General features: G+C 51.1%; 1 protein-coding gene and 3 non-coding genes across 13 annotated transcripts; 1 reads left to right on the plus strand and 3 right to left on the minus strand.

Moving 5' to 3' along the window:
* Positions 1-5,157: 5,157 nt before the first annotated feature.
* AURKB (aurora kinase B) lies at positions 5,158-10,995 on the minus strand. 10 transcript variants are annotated; one of them, XM_005582834.5, is made up of 9 exons: positions 10,950-10,995; positions 10,595-10,667; positions 8,164-8,266; positions 8,007-8,061; positions 7,612-7,803; positions 7,185-7,323; positions 6,926-7,074; positions 5,639-5,813; positions 5,158-5,467 (listed from the first exon to the last, which is right to left on the minus strand). In XM_005582834.5, exons 2-9 carry the CDS (start codon positions 10,640-10,642, stop codon positions 5,294-5,296), a joined length of 1,035 nt encoding a protein of 344 aa, XP_005582891.1. In that variant the 5' UTR covers positions 10,643-10,667; positions 10,950-10,995; the 3' UTR covers positions 5,158-5,293. The 10 variants fall into 10 exon arrangements, 9 of the variants coding, with proteins under 9 accessions (XP_005582891.1, XP_065388809.1, XP_005582896.1 ...); XM_065532737.2 differs by having other exon boundaries at positions 7,175-7,323; XM_005582839.5 differs by having other exon boundaries at positions 7,612-7,806.
* A 5,667-nt stretch (positions 10,996-16,662) lies between these two features.
* On the minus strand, positions 16,663-16,734 carry TRNAW-CCA (transfer RNA tryptophan (anticodon CCA)). Its single transcript has one exon. It is a non-coding gene; the product is annotated as a tRNA-Trp (tRNA).
* A 597-nt stretch (positions 16,735-17,331) lies between these two features.
* Positions 17,332-17,403, plus strand: TRNAG-UCC (transfer RNA glycine (anticodon UCC)). The gene has a single exon. It is a non-coding gene; the product is annotated as a tRNA-Gly (tRNA).
* Positions 17,404-18,599: 1,196 nt separating this feature from the next.
* Positions 18,600-18,671, minus strand: TRNAP-CGG (transfer RNA proline (anticodon CGG)). The gene has a single exon. It is a non-coding gene; the product is annotated as a tRNA-Pro (tRNA).
* Positions 18,672-19,805: the final 1,134 nt, after the last annotated feature.

The following is a 19,805-nucleotide window of genomic DNA, read 5'->3' on the forward strand; positions in this document are numbered from 1 at the left end:
CAGTTCCTGTTGGGGAATGGAGATTTCCTCTAAATGCAATGGTGCAGCAGACATTGGAAAGGTTGTAAATTGCAACACGTAGCCAAAGCCCAGAGACATCAGTATTTTTATTTATTTATTTGTTTGTTTGTTTAGAGACGGAGTCTCACTCTGTCACCCAGGCTGCAGTGCAGTGGCGCGATCTTGGCTCACTGCAACCTCCGCCTCCTGGGTTCAAGCGATTCTCCTACCTCAGCCTCCCAGGTAGCTGGGATTACAAGCGCCCGCCACCACGCCAGACTAATTTTTGTATTTTTAGTAGAGACGGGGTTTCACCATGTTGGCCAGGCTGGTCTTAAACTCCTGACCTCAAGTGATCCACCCGCCTCGGCCTCCCAAAGTGCTAGGATGATAGGCGTAAGCCACCGTGCCCGACCAGACATCCGTATTTAATAAAAACAGTTTGCTAACTCTCCTTAGCTGACAAAGGATGTGGTTGTTTTTTTCCATTTGGATAGAGAGATGTCTTGAGGCAGTGTCATGCCAACATTCAGAAGTGCAGCTCCCCAGAACTTCCCAGCACTACTATCCCCAGGTGCCTGCCAGGGTCCTAGCCAGCCAACCCTAATGATAGTAGCTCACTGTTTCACTACGCCTGAGGAGTCCACAGTTGTCAGCTGTCTGTATCTTATAGTCGCCTGCAGCTTGACAAAACCCGTCATTCCTTTGCTCTAAAACAACAACAACAACAACCACAACCTGAAAAGCTCATATATTGGGCTGGGTAGGTAGATATTCTTTAGAAGATGGGAGGCCTTCCCTTGAGAATGGGAAACTGAGCACAGGAAGAGAGTGATGTGATGGGATTCATGTTTAGGGATTATAGGCTGTTGTAGAAAATGTTTGCGAGGGAGACGGTAGACCAGTGAGGAGGTGGTTCCAAGTACCAGGTGATAGTAGCTCAGTCTAGCATGATGTGGATGGATGCATTCTAGATGTACCTTGAAGTTGTTGTTTTTGTTTTTTGTGTTTTTTTTTTGAGACGGAGTCTTGCTATCTTGTCCAGGCTGGAGTACAGTGGCACAATCTTGGCTCACTGCAACTTCCGCCTCCCAGGTTCAAGCATTCTCCTGCCTCAGCCTCCTGAGTAGCTGGGATTACAGGCGCGTGCCACCATGCCCAGCTAATTTTGTATTTTTAGTAGAGACCGGGTTTCACCATGTTGATCAGGCTGGTCTCGAACTCCTGACCTCATGATCCACCCGCCTCGGCCTCCCAAAGTGCTAGGATTACAGGCGTGAGCCTGTATCTTGCAGTTTTTAGCGGACAAATGGGCTACCCACCCTCTGTCTGTGTAGGGGAAGCTCCTCACTCCCCAACTCTCCATTCCCTGAGTTGTTGGTGCAATGACAGCCAGGGACAGGCACGTGACCCAAAGCTGGCCAATTAGAGTACTTCATCCTTCTGACTGCAGATTGGCGCAGGGAAGAGCACATGACCCAAGGTATGACCAGTAAAAATCCTCCAGTGTTGGTTGGTTGTTTCTATCTTTGTGGACAGTGTGAGACGCCCTTCTGTTCTCTTGAGAACTCAAGCTGGGTATCAGTTTTTCCATCTTTCATGTCCAGGAGATAACTGTCTGTAGAAGGAAAGAATGAGGCTGATAAGGAAGAGAACCAGAGACGAAAGATGAAGAGGCATGAATTCTGAGAGCGTTTGAAATCCCGTGCCAGCCTGAAGATAGCCCCACCTTTATCCTTCCTGTGATTTGGTTCCTTGCCCCACCCCTATCGCACCACCTCCCCGGCAAAACCTTGTTTTTTCCTACGGTGACTTCTGTCTCAGTAAATGGCAACTCCATCTTCCCAGTGACTAAGGCCAAAAACCCTGGAGTTGTACTTGACTCCTCTTTTTGTCATAATCTATGCCCAATCCTTTAGGAAATCTTGTTGGTTCTGCTCGAAAATACATCCAGAATCTGACCACTTCTCATCCTTACCATTGTTTCTGCCCTGGTCCAAACCACCATCATTTTTGGCCTGGGTAAATGAAGTTGCTTCCCAAATGGCCTCACTTCTTCTACCCTCACCTCTCTACAGTCTATTCTCAATAGAGAACCAGAATGATCCTTTAAAAATGTAAATCAGCGGCCGGGCGCAGTGGCTCATGCCTGTTATCCCAGCACTTTGGGAGGCCGAGGCGGGCGGATCACGAGGTCAGGAGATCGAGACCATCCTGGCGAACACGGTGAAACCCCGTCTCTACTAAAAATACAAAAAAAAAAAAAATTAGCCGAGCGTGGTGTCGGGCGGCTGTAGTCCCAGCTTCTCGGGAGGCTGAGGCAGGAGAGTGGCGTGAACCCGGGAGGCGACGGAGCTTGTAGTGAGCGGAGATCGCGCCACTGCACTCCAGCCTGAGAAACAGAGCAATACTCCGTCTCAAAAAAAAAAAAAAAAAAAAAAAATTAGTGGCCGGGCGCAGTGGCTCACGCCTGTAATCCCGACACTTTGGGAGGCCGAGGTGGGTGGATCACGAGGTCAGGAGATCGAGACCATCCTGGCCAACATGGTGAAACCCCGTCTCTACCAAAAATACAAAAACATTAGCCGGGTGTGGTGGCGGGCGCCTGTAATCCCAACTACTCTGGAGGCCGAGGCAGGAGAATAACTTGAACCCGGGAGGCGGAGGTTGCAGTGAGCCAAGATTGTGCCACTGCACTCCAACCTTGCAACAGAGCGAGACTCCGTCTCAAAAAAAAAAAAAAAAAAAAAAAAAAAAAAAAAAAAAAAAAAGACCCCCCGTTTGGTTCTGCTCTTTCTCAGAGAAGAGGGGAGATCATGAGTGTAGGAGCTGTGGGGAGCTTTGGTGTTTTGGGGAGTAGAAAAGCCGATCTATTGGGGATGCTTTGTAGTGTTAGAGTAGGTAGTTAGACATGAGGGCAGGAAAGAGGGCCTCCCCGTATGTTGGGCATTTGTCAAGTCATGGTCGAGCGATTAGAAATCTGTCCCTCTTACATAACGAGCAGGACAAGAGAAGAACCCCAGAGCTGTCTGGTTCTCATCGAGTGAAGGACAGGCGGGCATACAACTAACTATCCGTGTGAGATAATAAATGGCCATCGCTGGCGCCGGGAATGAGAGGAGTCTTGCAACAGAGAAAACACCTGGAGTTAGCAAGTCATCACCCCTATAATGTTTTAAGCCTGTGCAGTAAGGTTTTAAGCATGTGCAGTGAAAAGGCAAAATGGTTGAATTTGATCAGCATCTAACCTTCCTGTGGGGGCGCTGGACCAGAAAGGGAGAATTGATCCTAAAGAGCATGCCCTGGACTTCGGTAAACACACTGCGCATGCGGTCTCTTCCTAATGCCGGCAGGCCACTGCGCCTGCGACAATTAAACCACAGCCGGCTCAGAGGAAGAACAAAAGGAGACAGAGCGTTCCGGAAAAGGTAGAGGGTGTAAAAACTCTAAAGAAAAGGAAGGGGCACTTGATTTTTTTCAAGTCGCCAGCCTGGTCCTCTTCTAAGTGAACTGTCTTTTGTAATAAACTATCACTTTGCTTAAAATCAGTTCTCCCTTCTGCCTTAAACCTTGCCTTTGGCCCGGTGCGGTGGCTCACGGCTGTAGATCGCGCTATTGCACTCCAGCCTGAGCAACGGAGCCAGACTCCGTCTTGAGAAAAAACAAAATCCTTGCTTTTATCTCGTTTGAATTATTGCCATCGAGAAGACAGAGGAGTGAGGTTGCTGCAGAGTTGCCACTCTGGAGTTCCCCGGATAGCTGCAGACTTACCCGCAGGTAACAGTAGGAGTAGGAGTCAGCGTTATGGTTGTGGGAAAATGGGTGTCCTTCATTATGGCCTGCGGGAGTGTAAACTGTCCACCACTTAGAAGGGCATTTTTGGTGATGTCTATAGACCGTTTACCTGCGTGTACCCAGCATTACCATGTCTTTCTCTAGATACTTGTACTCACCATTGCCATGTCTTTCTTTAGATGTCCCCTAGAGGACAACAAGAGACCATCACAAAGGTGCACAGGAGGCACTCAAAAGACACTGGCCACAGTGCAAAGCACTGGAAATAATCTGCATGTCCATCCAGTAGAAGGGCTTTAAAAAAAAACCTAGGGATATCCATATTAAAAATTATAGGCTCTAATTATAGCCTGTAAATTACAGGCCTGTAATCTCAGCTACTCGGCAGGCTGAGGCAGGAGAATAGCTTGAACCTGAGAGGAGGTTGGAGGTTGCAGTGAGCCGAGATCAGGCCACTGCACTCCATCCTGCACCACAGGGTGAGGCTCCGTCCTGCTCTGTCGCCAGGCTGGAGTGCATTGGTGCGATTTGGGCTCGCTGAAACCTCCACCTCCCCAGTTCAAGAGATTCTCCTGCCTCAGCTTTCTGAGTAGCTGGAATTATAGGCATGCACCACCATGCTCAGCTAATTTTTGTATTTTTAGTAGAGATGGGGTTTCACCATGTTGGCCAGGATGGTCTCGATCTCTTGACCTCGTGATCCGCCCGCCTCGGCCTCTGAAAGTGCTGGGATTGCAGGCGTGAGCCACTGCATCTGGACTTAACTTTTTTTTTTTAAGACTGAGTAAACTAGGAGTAAATAGGCCCTATTTAACCTGATAAAGGGTATCTATCAAAAACCTACAGCAAGCATCATACATGACAGTGAAACCTTGTGTCAGGAACAAGACAGAATCACTACTGCTTCTATTGGCTCCTGTACTAGATCCTGACCAGAGCAGTAAAAGAATCAAAGACAGTTTCTAGGGTACAGAATTGTTCAGCTGCTCCTACGCTGGCAAAGGGGCAGAGAATGAAACAGAAAAGGAAAAACTAGAAGTTGGACAACCAAGAGAGAGGTGAAAGAAGGTGGCCAGAGATGGCTGGTGTTCCAATGTAGCAATGGGGAGCCAGGGCCCCCAGTGCCCCCGGGCTCTGGGAGTCAGAACAATGGAAAGAACAGACAGGGTAGAGGTGAAAGTGGGGGTAGGGGTGGGGGTGGCTGGGAGCTGACCAGGTGGGTGTCAGAGCTGAGAGGGTAGGGTGTTACCAGGGATAGCAAAGCAATGCTCATCCCAGCTCCTCAGGGTGAGCCACCTCTCCTTCTAGGGAACAGCTTCCTCCACAGCAAAGCCTCCACCTAGAAACATCTACACTCATCAGTACAAAAAGCTTCAGCCTTTATTAAACAAAGGAGGAGGTAGAAGACAGATAAGGGAACAGTTCAGGATCCCTTCTTTCCCCTATACATACACAAACATACAAAACACAGACACACCCCAGTGAATGACAGGGACCATCAGGCAACAGATTGAAGGGCAGAGGGAGGCAGCACCCTCCGAGAGTTGGCCCGGACCCAGGGGTGGGCTGAGACCTGGGCCAGGGGCAGCCGTTCCGAGGGGTTATGCCTGAGCAGTTTAGAGATGAGGTCCTGGGCTCCCGTGGGCACAGAAGCGGGGAACTTTAGGTCCACCTGCAGGTGTGAAGAGATGGAAGGGCTGCATTACTTTCACCCTGGCTACATCTTCCTTGACTACCCATTCTGTCTGGAGTTACTTAGGGCCACGCGGATACACTCTGCCCACCCCCAGCCCCCCAGCCCCTGGCCTCTGCAGCTGGCACGAAGCCCAGGCCGCCCTCCCACCTTGACGATGCGCCGATAGGTCTCGTTGTGTGATGCGCTCTCAAATGGTGGGTTTCCCACCAGCAACTCATAGCAAAGCACTCCAATGCACCACAGATCCACCTTCTCGTTGTGTGTGCGCCCCTCAATCATCTCTGGGGGCAGGTAGTCCAGGGTGCCACACATTGTCTTCCTCCTGGGAGGGATAAGGGGCGTGGGCAGGGGTCCCAGTGACATAGGAACTCTCCTTTCCCTGCTACCTGATGGCAGGGAGCCAAAAGACCACGGGAGGTACCAGGGGAGAGGTCCAGCCAGGCAGGGTTACTGGAGTGGGGGTGGGGTTGGGGTGATGACATATCTGAAAGCCCCAGAGGTAAGCCTGCACACAGCCCCAGCAACTCCACGCTGAAGGATATGTCTTAATGAGATACTCCGCTATGAGGGCAGTGTTCATTTGGAGTTCATTTTGGAGTTCACTGGGGACATCTCTAATGCCCATCAGGCATGTTCTGCTTAAATAAATCAGCTACTATGTGATACTATGAAACCGTTAAAAAATGATGTGGGAGGAAAAAAGGCCACTGCTCCGGGCTTTTTTGAGACAGAGTCCAGGCTGGAGTGCAAGGGGGCGATCTTGGCTCACTGCAACCTTTGCCTCCCGGATTCAAGTGATTCTCGTGTCTCAGCCTCCCGCACAGCTGGGATTGCAAGTGTGCACCTCCATGTCTGCTTAATACATTTTGTATTTTTAGTAACGATGGGGTTTCGCCATGTTGGCCAGGCTAGTCCGCTAGCCTTGAACTCCTGGCCTCAAGTGATCCACCTGCCTTGGCCTCCCAAAGTGCTGGGATTAGCAGGCGTGAGCCACCGCACCTGGCTAAAGTTTTACCATTGGCTCATACGGGGATCAAACCCATGACCTTGGGGTTCTTAGCACCACATTCTAACCATTTTGTTTGTTTTTTTTTAGAGGAGTCTCACTCTGCCGTCCAGGCTGGAGTGCAATGGCGCAATCTTGGCTCACTGCAACCTCCGCCTCCCAGGTTCAAACAATTCTCCCGCCTCAGCCTCCCGAGTAGCTGGGATTACTGGTGTCCGCCACCATGCCCGGCTAATTTTTGTATATTTAGTAGAGACAAGGTTTCAGCATGTTGGCAAAGCTAGTTTCGAACTCCTGACCTCAGGTGATCCGCCCGCCTCAGCCTCCCAAAGTGCGGGTATTACAGGCGTGAGCCAGCACGCCCAGCCCCTGGAGAGGTTTTAATGGCCCCGCCTCACACCCAGGGCTGGCCTCCCAGGCCACCATACCTCAGGGAGGGCGCATGCACAGACCAGCCAAAGTCAGCAATCTTCAGCTCTCCCTTGAGCCCTAAGAGCAGATTCTCTGGCTTTATGTCTCTGTGAATCACCTTCTTCCCGTGGCAGTACATCAGAGCATCTGCCAACTCCTCCATGATCTGGGAGGGGCAACGACAGGCAATCAGACAAGGATGGACCTCCAGCTACAAGCAGCACACCCTCAGCCTCCAGCCCCCTACTGGCGGCCCAGGTGCCCACCCGCCCGGACCGTGGCTGTTCGCTGCTCGTCAAATGTGCGGCTCTTCTGCAGCTCCTTGTAGAGCTCCCCGCGGGGCGCATACTCTAGAATCAAGTAGATCCTCCTCCGGTCGTAAAAATAGTTGTAAAGACGCAGGATGTTGGGATGGCTGAGGGAAGAGACAGAGGAAGCCTCAGGCCAAAGGCATAAAAGAGCTGGGAAAGATAATAGGAGCAAACTGGGGTCAGACGGGGCCCAGGCTGGGGACACCAGGAATGGGAGTGGGAAGGGGAAACTGGAGGCAGATTTCTGGATTCAAGGCTCTGGCCAGGACTAAGGGCTAAATGGGGCTCACTAGCCGTAGCTACAGAGAACGCAATCTGGATGAGGTAGGGCTGAGTGAGGAGCTGGGGTGAGGGAGCAGAGGGGCTTCGGCTCAGGGGGCATCAACCCATACTGCAGGTGGGCCTGGATTTCGATCTCTCTGCGCAGCTGATGCTCCACGCCCTCCTTCTCTATCTGGGACTTGAAGAGGACCTTGAGCGCCACGATGAAATGGCTTTTCTTCTCCCGAGCCAAGTACACGTTTCCAAACTTGCCTTTGCCCAGAGGACGCCCAATCTCAAAGTCATCAATTGTGAAGTGCCGCCTGCTTAGAAAGTGGGGGAAGGCAACTCAGAACCGGTTTTGGTTATTAAGAGGTTTGCTTTCTCTCCGCTTCCTCATCTCATCCTGTCCCCCGCCCCACTTCTCTTCATCTCTACTCCTCCTGCCCTTAGGTTTTATCTTCCCGACTTCCTGCCCATTCACTGTCCCCTCACCTCCCTCCACCCCAAGGCTTGGGGCACTTACATTAAGATGTTGGGTGTCCCACTGCTGTTCTCCACCACCTTCTGGCCAGGGGCAGCTAAGGAGACAACAGGTAAGTTGAATGAGAGCAGGGATGACCTTCTCATCCCTAAACCCTCCCATAGACGCTCATCAGTCCTCTCCCCCTTGCCCCAGGTACCTGTGGGCTGGACATTGGAGCGGCTCATGAGGACAAGTGCAGATGGGGTGACAGGCTCTTTCCGGAGGACTCGCTGGGGCAGGGTGCTCAGGCCAGACGGAGCCTGAGAAGGAGCAGGGGGTAGCTCTGAGGGTGCCTTTGTCTGATGACCCGGGTGGAATGTGCTGCAAGCAGTATTTCAGCCCCTTGCTAAAGAGCCACCCACCCGCCCACCCCCAATTCAAAGAGAAACACTGATGTGACAGTTTTGCCTCCCAGCCTCTGCTCACAGTCCCATGTTAAAATGGGTTATTCATAAACAACCTAGGGCCGGGCGCAGTGGCTCACGCAGTCAGGAGTTCAAGACCAGCCTGGCCAACATGGTGAAACCCCGTCTCTACTAAAAATACAAAAAATTAGCCCAGTGCGGCTGGGTGTGGTGGGTCACGCTTGTAATCCCAGCACTTTGGAAGGCTGAGGCAGGCGGATCACGAGGTCAGGAGTTCGAGACCAGCATGGCCAACACAGTGAAACCCCACTCTACTAAAAATACAAAAATTAGCTGGGCGTGGTGGCGAGTGCCTGTAATCCCACCTACTCAGGAGGCTGAGGCAGGAGAATCGCTTGAACCTAGGAGGCAGAGGTTGCAGTGGGCCGAGATTGTGCCATTGCACTCTAGCCTGGGCGACAGAGCTAGACTTCGTCTCAAAAAAAAAAAAAAAAATTAGCTGGGTGCGGGTCCTGTAATCCCAGCTACTTGAGAGGCTGAGGCAGGAGAATTGCTTGAGCCCGGGCGGCAGAGGTTGCAGTGAGTTGAGATTGCGCCACTGCACTCCAGCCTGGGCGACAGAGTGAGACTCTGTCTCTAAAAAATAAAAATTAAAAAATTAAAAAATAACCTAAGTAGGCCTAAGATAAGGGGCAAAAGACTCACACCAACACCTAACATTTCACCTCTTTGGCCCTGGCCCACACTTTTCAGGCATGAAGCTGTTCAACTTGTATAAGTCCTGTCCATAACACCACAGCCATTCATCTAGCCTCTCACCTACACCACAGTAGAGAGCTGGGTGTCTACTGTGAACACCCACAATTCAAGGGGTTTAGACAGAGGTATTCTCAAAGTCTCCCAAAAAGCTTAGTTTATTAAGGCTTAGATAAGAAGCTTGAGGCCTTGAATGTTATAGCAATAACCAGGGGTTACACCTTTGCAAGAACAGCCTTTAAGGACACTAAGAGCTACTCTGATGGCCCTGGACCACTTCTCACTTTCACCTTCTTTTTTTTCTTCTGAGATGGAGTCTTGCTCTATTACCCAGGCTGGAGTGCAATGGCGCCATCTCGGCTCACTGCAACCTCCACCTCCCAGGTTCAGGCAATTCTTCTGCCTCAGCCTCCTGAGTAGCTGGGATTACAGGCGTCCGCCACCATGCCTGGCTAATTTTTGTATTTTTAGTAGAGACAGGGTTTCACCATGTTGGCCAGGCTGGTCTTGAACTCCTGACCTCAGGTGATCCACCTGCCTCAGCCTCCCACGATTACAGGTATGAGCCACTGCACCTGGCCTCACTTTCAGCTTCTCAAAATAATAGATACACTTTCTTTTAGGAGTGACCAAGGTAAAAGTGACAATGGTTTCTCATTCAGACTCCATTCCTGACAGCCTCACTCATTGCTCCGTGAGGGAGGGAGCTGATGAACAAGGGGACAGGCAGATTCTCCAGGAAGCCCGAGCTCCACAAACAGGGAGCAAAGCCTATGCAGGGCCCCTTCCTTCTTCTTCAGCCAAGAGAAGAGAGCCCCTATGCCCCTAAAAACCTCTTCCCAAATAGTGATATTGGTACAGATCTACAAATAAGCAAGTTGAATAAAATACAGTCCAGAAATAGACCCACATATATGTGGGAATTTATATATATAATAAAGGTGGCATTTCAAATCAGAGAGGAGGCCCCTCAATGAAATCTGTCTGGACAACTGGGAAATAAATCCATTTAGATTCATTGAGATCCTTACCTCAACTTACTCATTAATTCCAAATTATAATTTAGACTTTTCCTGGACCTTTTAAACAGTAACTTTATATCCTTTTAGAGTCTATTTATATTTGCTGTCTAGTTTATTTTTTTCAGGACATGGGTTGGGAATCATGGCCTGAAGGCCAGGCCCTGCCTGCTCAGTCCCAGATATCACTTGTGTGTGATGAACCCTGCAGAGGCCCTCACCGGCTGGTAGTCACTGGCTGGTCAGATTCAAGTTGGCAGCACCTAACAGGATGTGGCTGGCTACAAATGCCCAGACCAGGTTCTGTCATCAAACTTGGGGCGCGTACTTTGGAGCATAACGGGAAAGAAAGTGCATAAGGGATTGCTCTTTGCACGATCTCAAGTTTCCCAGCAGGAACTCGCCATGCGGGGTCATGTGGGCGCGGGGAAGGAGGGAAGGGCCTTACCGTCTGCCGGCCGTAGGGCCAGGGGTAGGCGTTCTCCTTCTGGGCCATCCTTAGAGGGAAAGGGGGAGGAGAGCTGGGCCGAGAAGGGAAACAGCCGTGAGAAGCAGAGAAAAAGAGAGAGAGAGAGGTAGGGGTTGGACCGATCAAGCCGGAAGCGCTAGCCCGAGCTGGTAAAAGGGAGCAGGTCAGCACACTAGCTCCAATCCGGGCGCTTGTCTCACCGCCCCCACCCTGCTATCATCCCTACCTCCTTCCAGCCCTGCAGTGTGCGCGCAGGCCAGCCCAACGGACCCTCTGATCTGCCTGATCATCTGCCCACTCCTGGCGCAAGGCCTGCGACAGGAGGCCAGCTCACCTGAGGTCCAAGGTACTGCTACTCTCCCGGCCGCCCGCAAACAACTGAATCTGCCACGCCACGCCCTGGCCGAGGACCTTTCAAATCTCCCGCCCCGGCCCCATTGGGTGAGCTCGTCGCCCATGCCTAGTTCCCATTGGCTCGATGTCCTGTGACGTAAGTAATGGGAACCCAACGGAAGAGGCACGCTTGGCTTCCAGCTTAGGAAGGTTTCCCCACATTCCCCCAGTGAATTATCTTCCTTTTTCTTTTCTTTACTTCCCTTCCCTTCCCCTCCCCTCCCCTCCCCTCCCCTCCCCTCCCCTCCCCTCCCCTCCCCTCCTCTTCTCCCCTCCCCTCCTCTTCTCCCCTCCCCTCCTCTTCTCCCCTCCCCTCCTCTTCTCCCCTCCCCTCCCCTCTCCTCCCCTCCCCTTCTCTTCTCCCCTCCCTCCCCTCCCCTCCCCTCCTCTTCTCCCCTCCCTCCCCTCCCCTCCCCTTCTCTTCTCCCCTCCCCTCCCCTCCCCTCCCCTCCCCTCTCCTCCCCTCTCCTCCCCTCCCCTTCTCTTCTCCCCTCCCCTCCCCTCCCCTTCCCTCCCCTCCCCTCTCCTCCCCTCCCCTCTCCTCCCCTCCCCTCCCCTCCCCTCCCCTCCCCTCCCCTTTCCTTTTTTGAGACAGAGTCTCTCTCTGTCGCCCAGGCTGGAGTATAGTGGTGCTATCTCGGCTTGCTGCAACCTCTGCCTCCCGGTTTCAAGCGATTCTCGTGCCTCAGCCACCCGAGTGGCTGGGATTACAGGCGCCCGGAATTTTTGTATTTTTGGTAGAGACGGGTTTTCACTATGTTGGCCAATCTGGTCTCGAACTCCTGTCCTCAGGTGATCCACCCGCCTGGGCTTCCCCAAATGCTGGTATTACAGGCGTGAGCCACCGCGCCTGGCCTTCTTCTTTTTATAAAAAAAATTAAATCTTTAATATAACTGGAGTTTATCCTTATACATGTATGAGCTGGGGTCTAACTTCTGCGCGATGGAGAGCCAGTTATGTCAACACCATTTGTTAAACAAACTGCCCCAATAGAATTTAAATGCTGCCCTTGATATATAATGTTAGCATATTTACTTGTGTCTATGTCTAGACTTTGTATTCTGTTGTTTGCTCATTTGGCTGTGTGTTTATTCTTGTGTCATTACTATGTCGTTATTAAAAGTTCTGACATTCCTGGGAGGAGTTTTCCACGAGTAGACCTTTCCTTGCAAGATCTCTGTTAGCTGCCATGTTGTTTGGGCCCACTTTGATTTTTCCTCCTTCCTGCCACACTCCCTTCTTTTCTGCTCTTCCTAACCCTCAGATTTCATTACTGGGTAATGAATACATTACTGTAAATAAATACATTTCTGGGTCTTCTATGAAATAACCAGTGGATACTTGTTAAGTATGTACTGTCCAGCACTCTTCTCCTTTCTCCTAACACTCTTATTTTCCCTTAGGGGACCACCTGTCTCTCCAGTCTAAGTAGTCGGTTTCTGTAGTAGTTTCTGTTGCTGACAACCCCAAATCCCTAGGTTGATGAAGACCTAATTAAATACCACTTCTTTTTTTGTTTGTTTGTTTGTTTTTGTTTTTTGAGACGAAGTTTTGCTGTGTTGCCCAGGCTGGAGTGCAATAGCGCCATATCGGCTCACCACAACCTCCTCCTCCCGGGTTCAAGCGATTCTCCTGTCTCAGCCTCCCCAGTAGCTGGGATTACAGGCGCATGTGACCACGCCAGCTGATTTTTGTATTTTTAGTAGAGACGGGATTTCATCCCATTGGTCAGGCTGGTCTCAAACTCTGACCTCAGGTGATCCGCCCACCTTGGCCTCCCAAAGTGCTTGGATTACAGGCATGAGCCACTGCGCCCAGCCTTATTCCCAGTTCTTTTTTTTTTTTTTCTTTTTTTTTTTTTGAGACGGAGTCTCGCTCTGTAGCCTGGGCTGGAGTGCAGTGGCCGGATCTCAGCTCACTGCAAGCTCCGCCTCCCGGGTTTACGCCATTCTCCTGCCTCAGCCTCCCGAATAGCTGGGACTACAGGCGCCCGCCACCTTGCCCAGCTAGTTTTTTGTATTTTTTTAGTAGAGACGGGGTTTCACCGTGTTAGCCAGGATGGTCTCGATCTCCTGACCTCGTGATCCGCCCGCCTCGGCCTCCCAGAGTGCTGGGATTACAGGCTTGAGCCACCGCGCCCGGCCTATTCCCAGTTCTGAAAGCACGTAGAGTTTTGAGGGTTTGAGAAGGAAACTGACTCCATTCCAGGTCCAGAAATGAGTCCCAATTGACTTACACTAATCAACAGGTTTTATTCCAGATTCTGGTTATTGGATCAGGGATATAAGCATGTGACTTCAGTGGACCAGCTAGTGGGAATCACTTTTCTTGCTCAGAATGCTGGGCAGCTCAAGGAAGCACTTAACGTTTACTGGTTTATCATAAAGTGTATTTCAAAGGATATAGATGAAAAGAGGTATAGGGCATGGTATGGAGGAAGGGATTTCTGGAAGTGAGCAGGGAAGCATGCAGCCCTCGTTGCTGCTTCTAGTGCTACTGAAGGAAGCAGCTTGACATTGAAGCCTAACATTGCAGAAGGCAGAAGAGAGGCCTGGAAAGCACTCCAGGACTTGATGACATTGTCTGCATGCCTCTGCATGCCTCCATTAGCACTTTTCCTACACGAACAATAGATATTCTTCCTGAATGCATTCTAAATGCTATTTTCCGTTTAAAGCATACCGTGTAGAGAAAACAAACCATGGCTGGGCTTGGCGGCTCATGCCTGTAACCCCAGCACTTTGGGAGGCCAAGGCAGCTGTATCACTTGATCCCAGGAGTTTAAGATCAGCCTGGGCAACATGGTGAAACCCCGTCTCTACAAAAAACACACAAAAAATTAGCCGGGTATGGTAGTGTATGCCTCTAGTCCAAGCATACACTTGGCCTCTAGTCCAAGCTACTTGGAAGGCTGAGGCAGGAGAATCAGCAGAGCCCAGAGGTCAAGGCTGTGGTGAGCCATGATTGTGCCACTGCACTCCAGCTCCGACATGAGAGTGACACCCTGTCTCAATAAAAACAAAAAACGGGCCGGGTACAGTGGCTCACGCCTGTAATCCTAGCACTTCAGGAGCCCCAGGAGAGTGGATTGCCTGAGCTCAGGAGTTCAAGACCACCCTGGGCAACATGGTGAAACCCATCACTACTAAAATACAAAAAATTAGCCAGTTCTGGCCAGGCGTGGTGGCTCATGCTTGTAATCCCAGCACTTTGGAAGGCTGAGGCAGGCGGATCACGAGGTCAGGAGTTCGAGACCAGCATGGCCAACACAGTGAAACCCCACTCTACTAAAAATACAAAAATTAGCTGGGTGTGGTGGCAGGAGCCTGTAATCCCAGCTACTTGGGAGGCTGAGGCAGGAGAATCGCTTGAACCCGGGAGGTGGAGGTTGCAGGGAATCGAGATCGCACTACTGCACTCCAGCCTGGGTGACAGAGCTAGACTCCATCTCGAAAAAAAAAAAAAAAGGCCAGTTGTGGTGGCAGGTACCTGTAGTCCCAGCTACTCAGGAGGCTGAGTGAGGCACAAGAATTGCTTAAACCTGGGAGTGTTGCAGTGAGCTGAGATCACGCCACTGCACTCCAGCCTGGGCAACACAGCAAGAATCTGTCTAAAAAAAAAAAAAAAAAAGACCCAATTTTTCCTCTGCCCTCACACCACAGCAATCAACACAGGAGACTTCTGCGACCACATGTGTGGGGATTTTACTCCACTACCAAGCAAGCAATAGTTCTGCAGCAGCCATCAGCCGGGAGTCTTCCAATTCGACTCTGACACTATCTACCTGGAGAGAGCATCAGATCCCACAGGTTGACGGCTTAGTCCCACAAGACTGCCCCTCACTTTGGATGCCAACCACAAGCCTCAGGTTGTTTTACCTGTACTTATGACTAACTAGGTATAAGTTGGGGTTTCTACAATTCTCTCTTTATGTTCAATGAATTTGCTAGAGTGGCTCACAGAATTCAGGGAAAAATGTTCACTAGTTTATTATAAAGGATTTTTTTTTTTTTTTTTTTTTTTTGAGATGGAGTCTCTCTGCTGCCCAGGCTGGAGTGCAATGGCGCAATCTCGACTCACTGCAAGCTCCGCCTCCCGGATTCAAGTGATTTTCCTGCCTCAGCCTCCCCAGTAGCTGTGACTACAGGAGCCCGCCACCACGCCTGGCTAATTTTTGTATTTTTAGTAGACATGGAGTTTCACCACGTTGGCCAGGCTTGTCTTGAACTCCCATCCTTGTGATCCATCCACTTCGGTCTCCCAAAGTGCTGGGATTACAAGCCTATATTCCCAACACTTTAGGAAGCTGAGGCGGGAGGATCACCTGATGTCAGGAGTTTGAGACCAGCCTGGCCAACATGATGAAACCCCGTCTCTACTAAAAATATTTTTTAAATGGCTGTGCATGGTGGCTCACGCCTGTAATCCCAGCACTTTGGGAGGCCGAGATAGGTGAATCACCTGCACTCTACTGCACTCCAACCTAAGTGACAGAGTGAGACTCCATCTCAAAAAAAAAAAAAAAAAAGAAGCTAGTTATCAACTACCACTACATGACCAGTTAGAGAAACAAGGACTGTAAGTGTATTTCCCTTTTTTTTTTTTTTTTTTTTGAGACGAAGCCTCACTCTGTCCCCCAGGTTGGAGAGTAATGGCATGATCTCAGCTCACTGCAACCTCCGCCTCCCAAGCTCAAGTGATTCTCCTGCCTCAGCCTCCCGAGTAGCTGGGATTACAGGCATGTGCCACCATGCCTGGCTAATTTTTTTGTATTTTTGGTAGAGATGGGTTTCACCATGTTGGCCAGGCTGGTCTCAAACTCCCGACCTCAGGTGATCTGCCCTCCTTGGCATCCCAAAGTGCTGGGATTATAGGCATGAACCACCCCGCCCCACCGGTTTTGTTTTTCCATTTACTGGAAGCAGCCAAAAGGCACGTGGTCCTGGGCTTCTAGTGACTGCTGGGAAGTCTGGAGAAAGGTAGTATTTGTATTTAATATCCTTGTGTTCAGTGTTAAGTAAACATACATAGAACAGCAGAGATTATTAAAAACATTTAAAAAGGCTGGGCACGGTGGCTCACACCTGTAATCCCAGCACTTTGGGAGGCCCAGGCGGGCGGATCACCAGAGGTTGGGAGTTCGAGACCAGCCTGACCAATATGGAGACACCCCCTCTCTACTAAAAATACAAAATTAGCCGGGCGTGGTGGTGCATGCCTGTAATCCTAGCTACTCGGGACGCTGAGGCAGGAGAATCCTTTTGAACCCATGGCTGGAGGTTGCGGTGAGCTGAAATAGTGCCATTGCATTCCAGCCTAGGCAACAAAAGAGAAACTCCATCTCAAGGGAAAAAAGATACAAACAAACAATAATAATTGAAAAAAATTCTTAAAAAATTTCCATACAACAGTAATTTTTTTAATTTTTAAATTTATTTTTACTTTTATAGACTTTAGGGGTACATGTGCAGTTTTGCCTCAGGGATATATCACATAGTGCTGAAAGTCTGTACCCAACTGAAATTGTACCCAACTTCTGAATAACGTTCACATTTGTCTCATTCCCCTCCTATCCTTCTACTGAGGTTTTTTTTGTCCTGTCCCTAAAAATGTCACCGTAAATCTATTTGATTAGGGAAAACAATGTTTGATTTGACCCCGACGTGATTTGAACACGCAACCTTCTGATCTGGAGTCAGACGCGCTACCGTTGCGCCACGAGGCCTGCCCAAGAGTGTGACTTGAGGGGTCTCTTGAACAGCAATAAGGGGAGGACTTTTGTCATGAAGCCGCATCTTTAAGATTTGTCAGCGCATTTCTGCGAGGCACCAGCTGACGAGATGTGGGCGCACGTACGTAGGAATCTGAATAAATAATAAAGAGGCAAATTGTGTTTAGGCGCATTTGACTTAGGGCCCAGTTCCTTAACTTGAATCACATTGAGCTCATTGAGCCCACTCTACAGAGAAGCGATTTTTATGCGTCTAGGACTCTTTTTTTTTTTTTTTTCTGGAGATGATAAATCATCATGATGCCGCTGCAGTTCTCGCCCCCTGGAGAGATCTTAGATGTAATCCCAGCTCTGCCGGTGACTCAACTTCTTTGGACCTTGGTTTCCTCGTCTGTAGACTGGGCATAACCCTACAGGTTCATGTGGGGTGGCGCGCACTAGCGGTAAAGGTAACTCACAATTGCGCCGGGCAGACGACAGCAGCCATTACTTTTACCTGGATCTCGCTGATGCTGTTTCCCTGGCTCCGCACGGGTCCAACGCGACTCACCGCAATCAACATGAGGTATGAAAGAAAACTGCAGTACCTAAGCGTTGGTGGTATAGTGGTGAGCATAGCTGCCTTCCAAGCAGTTGACCCGGGTTCGATTCCCGGCCAACGCAAGTGCATTTTGAATTTTTTTTTTTTTCCCCTCTTTTCTTTCTCGTGTTTTCTGGGCCCCACCATCGTTGAGGATTTTCGTGAGGTTTTCCTGAGGAACCGTCCTCTCCGAAAGAACCCGCTTTCCGCTACACCTGCGACCACTGCCGGACCACCGCGCTCCTGGCGGATGCACCCTGCAAGCCCCTCCAGGTGAGAGCAGCCTGTCGGAATTTCGGCCCGGGGTTGCCTACTGTTCCCGGATCGCAGTGCGAATCCACAAAACGCAGGGAGGCGAAAGGAAACAAAAGCCCGGGCTCTGCACCCTGGACAGCCGGGGGCCAAAGCTGCTTGCCCAGGTTCAAGCAGAGACTGGAAATGCGCACTGCCGTCAAGGAGGGAGCAAGCTAGATCAAGTTTGAGCACTAATGAACATATTGAGCGGAGGAGATAGTGGCCACTTTAGGTACACGTTTGAACTCCAAGTTGCTTGAACTAAAATGGAAACTTAGAATGCGAGCTGGAGAGGTAGGCCAAACTTTCCTCCCCTCCTCCTTTCCCTCTTTTTTCTAGCTCCATCCCAGGGGCCAGGACGGATTTAATGAAAGCAAAATCATTCGGATTCTCCCCCTCGGGGAATGGAACCCCGGTCTCCCGCGTGACAGGCGGAGATACTCACCACTATACTAACAAGGAGTGACCCGTCAATGGTCGTCTCCAAATCCTTGATCTGGGACTTTACACTCGGCTTGCTGACAGCAGAGTTCCTAAGGGTTCTGTTCTTCCGACCACCGAGAAAAGCCGACCAGAAACTGTAGGTGTATTTCAGGCACCCATCGTCAGACGGAGTGACCGAAAGAGACAGAGTACCTCCAGGGCTGCAGAGAACCAAGTTCTGACAGTTCCTGGGCTCTCCCGAACACTGTCATCCACAACTATAGATTGATGGGTGTCAATCAAACCGAAACCAGGCTGTAGTGGCGGAGTTGAGACACCACGCAGGAAGTCAAGAAGCAGAAAGGGAGCGTCCTGCCCAAGTCTGGGCGTGCCTCGTCTCTTCCTGACATGCCAGGCGGGTCTGGGGACTGAGATTCTTTCTGTTACCCCGGTGCCACAAAAGAGCTTACTGTACATTGATGATTTCCAGTGAAGCCTCCTGCAGCGCTGGTCAGGTAACACATTCCTTGAAGACACTCTTGTTTCAGCAAAACGTAAAGGAGGGCTCGTCCGGGATTTGAACCCGGGACCTCTCGCACCCGAAGCGAGAATCATACCCCTAGACCAACGAGCCGACGTACGAATGCCGTTGCGAACCGCCCTAGAGGTCGTGCCAGGCTAGCTGTAGTGCCGGGTCCACTATGCATGGCAGAACGGTCCTGGCGCCGCTCAGGAACCAGCCTCCCCCAAGCCTAGTATTTTGGAGCACGGGTCTGGGAGTCCCTTGGCTCTGGGCCGCCAGCTCCAACTCCTCCCAGGAAATAGCGTCGAGGAAGTGGAAGGGAGTGGCCTCAGCCTAGCCCCCGCGCCGCCCTGGAGGACTGCCTTGAACACCCGGGTTCCTGCTTCCTTTGGTCACAGACTCGGTGCCATTCCGTAACCTGGGATCTTGACAATTCCCGCCTCCGCCTGCGGTCCTTGGACCTAGTCCTTCGTTGCAGAGCTTTGAAGAGAAGCGGTGGAGTTGCTTGCTTTCGGGACGGGTCGGAGACAGTTAATGAGCCTTGAAATCACTAGGGGAACACCAGTTCCCCGTGTCTGTCTATCCTCCTGGGCTAACGGGCAGGGCAAACCCCGGGCCAGACCCGTCGATAGACTACGGGTTCCCCAGACCGCGTGGCAGTGCCCAGGCGAGGGAAAGAGGGAACGATTTCTGGGGCCCAGGAGACCCACGGTGGAGGGCGTTATTGATCTGGGTGACTGGAGTGGGACAGGCTTTCCACCCTGCAGTGGGGCGGGGCGCAAGGCCAGGCGACTAGTCTCGTGGCTTCTGGACTGTAAGATCAGGTTACCCCTACCCTCCAGTCTAACCTCTGCTCTCCAGTCCCCTCCTAGAATGGCCTAGAAGGAGAGCTTCCTGCCTGCCTCCTAAGACCCCCCCGAAGGCTCTGAGGCAAGTGGCCTCATGAGTGTGGTCTAAGACCTGTAGACCCGGTTTGGGGACTTAGCAGTACTCCGGAGCTGCCCAGAGTCCCAGAAGATCTGGTGGGGTCAGTAGCAGACCACGTGTTCTGCCTTTCCTCAGCTCAGTGCCTGTTCTGGGGAGTCCTCCCAGCGGGGTTCTGGCCTGCATCGGTCCTGGACCAGCCTGGTAGCATCTCTGGAACCATTTTGTTCTACACCCCAGTTATGTGATTTGTGGGGCCAGGCCGTTCCTAACGCCCAACCCATAGATACGTTGACGGGGCCTTCAGTGAAGGATTCAGCT

This window comes from Macaca fascicularis, chromosome 16, assembly GCF_037993035.2.
Source record: "Macaca fascicularis isolate 582-1 chromosome 16, T2T-MFA8v1.1".
Lineage (NCBI taxonomy): Eukaryota > Metazoa > Chordata > Mammalia > Primates > Cercopithecidae > Macaca > Macaca fascicularis.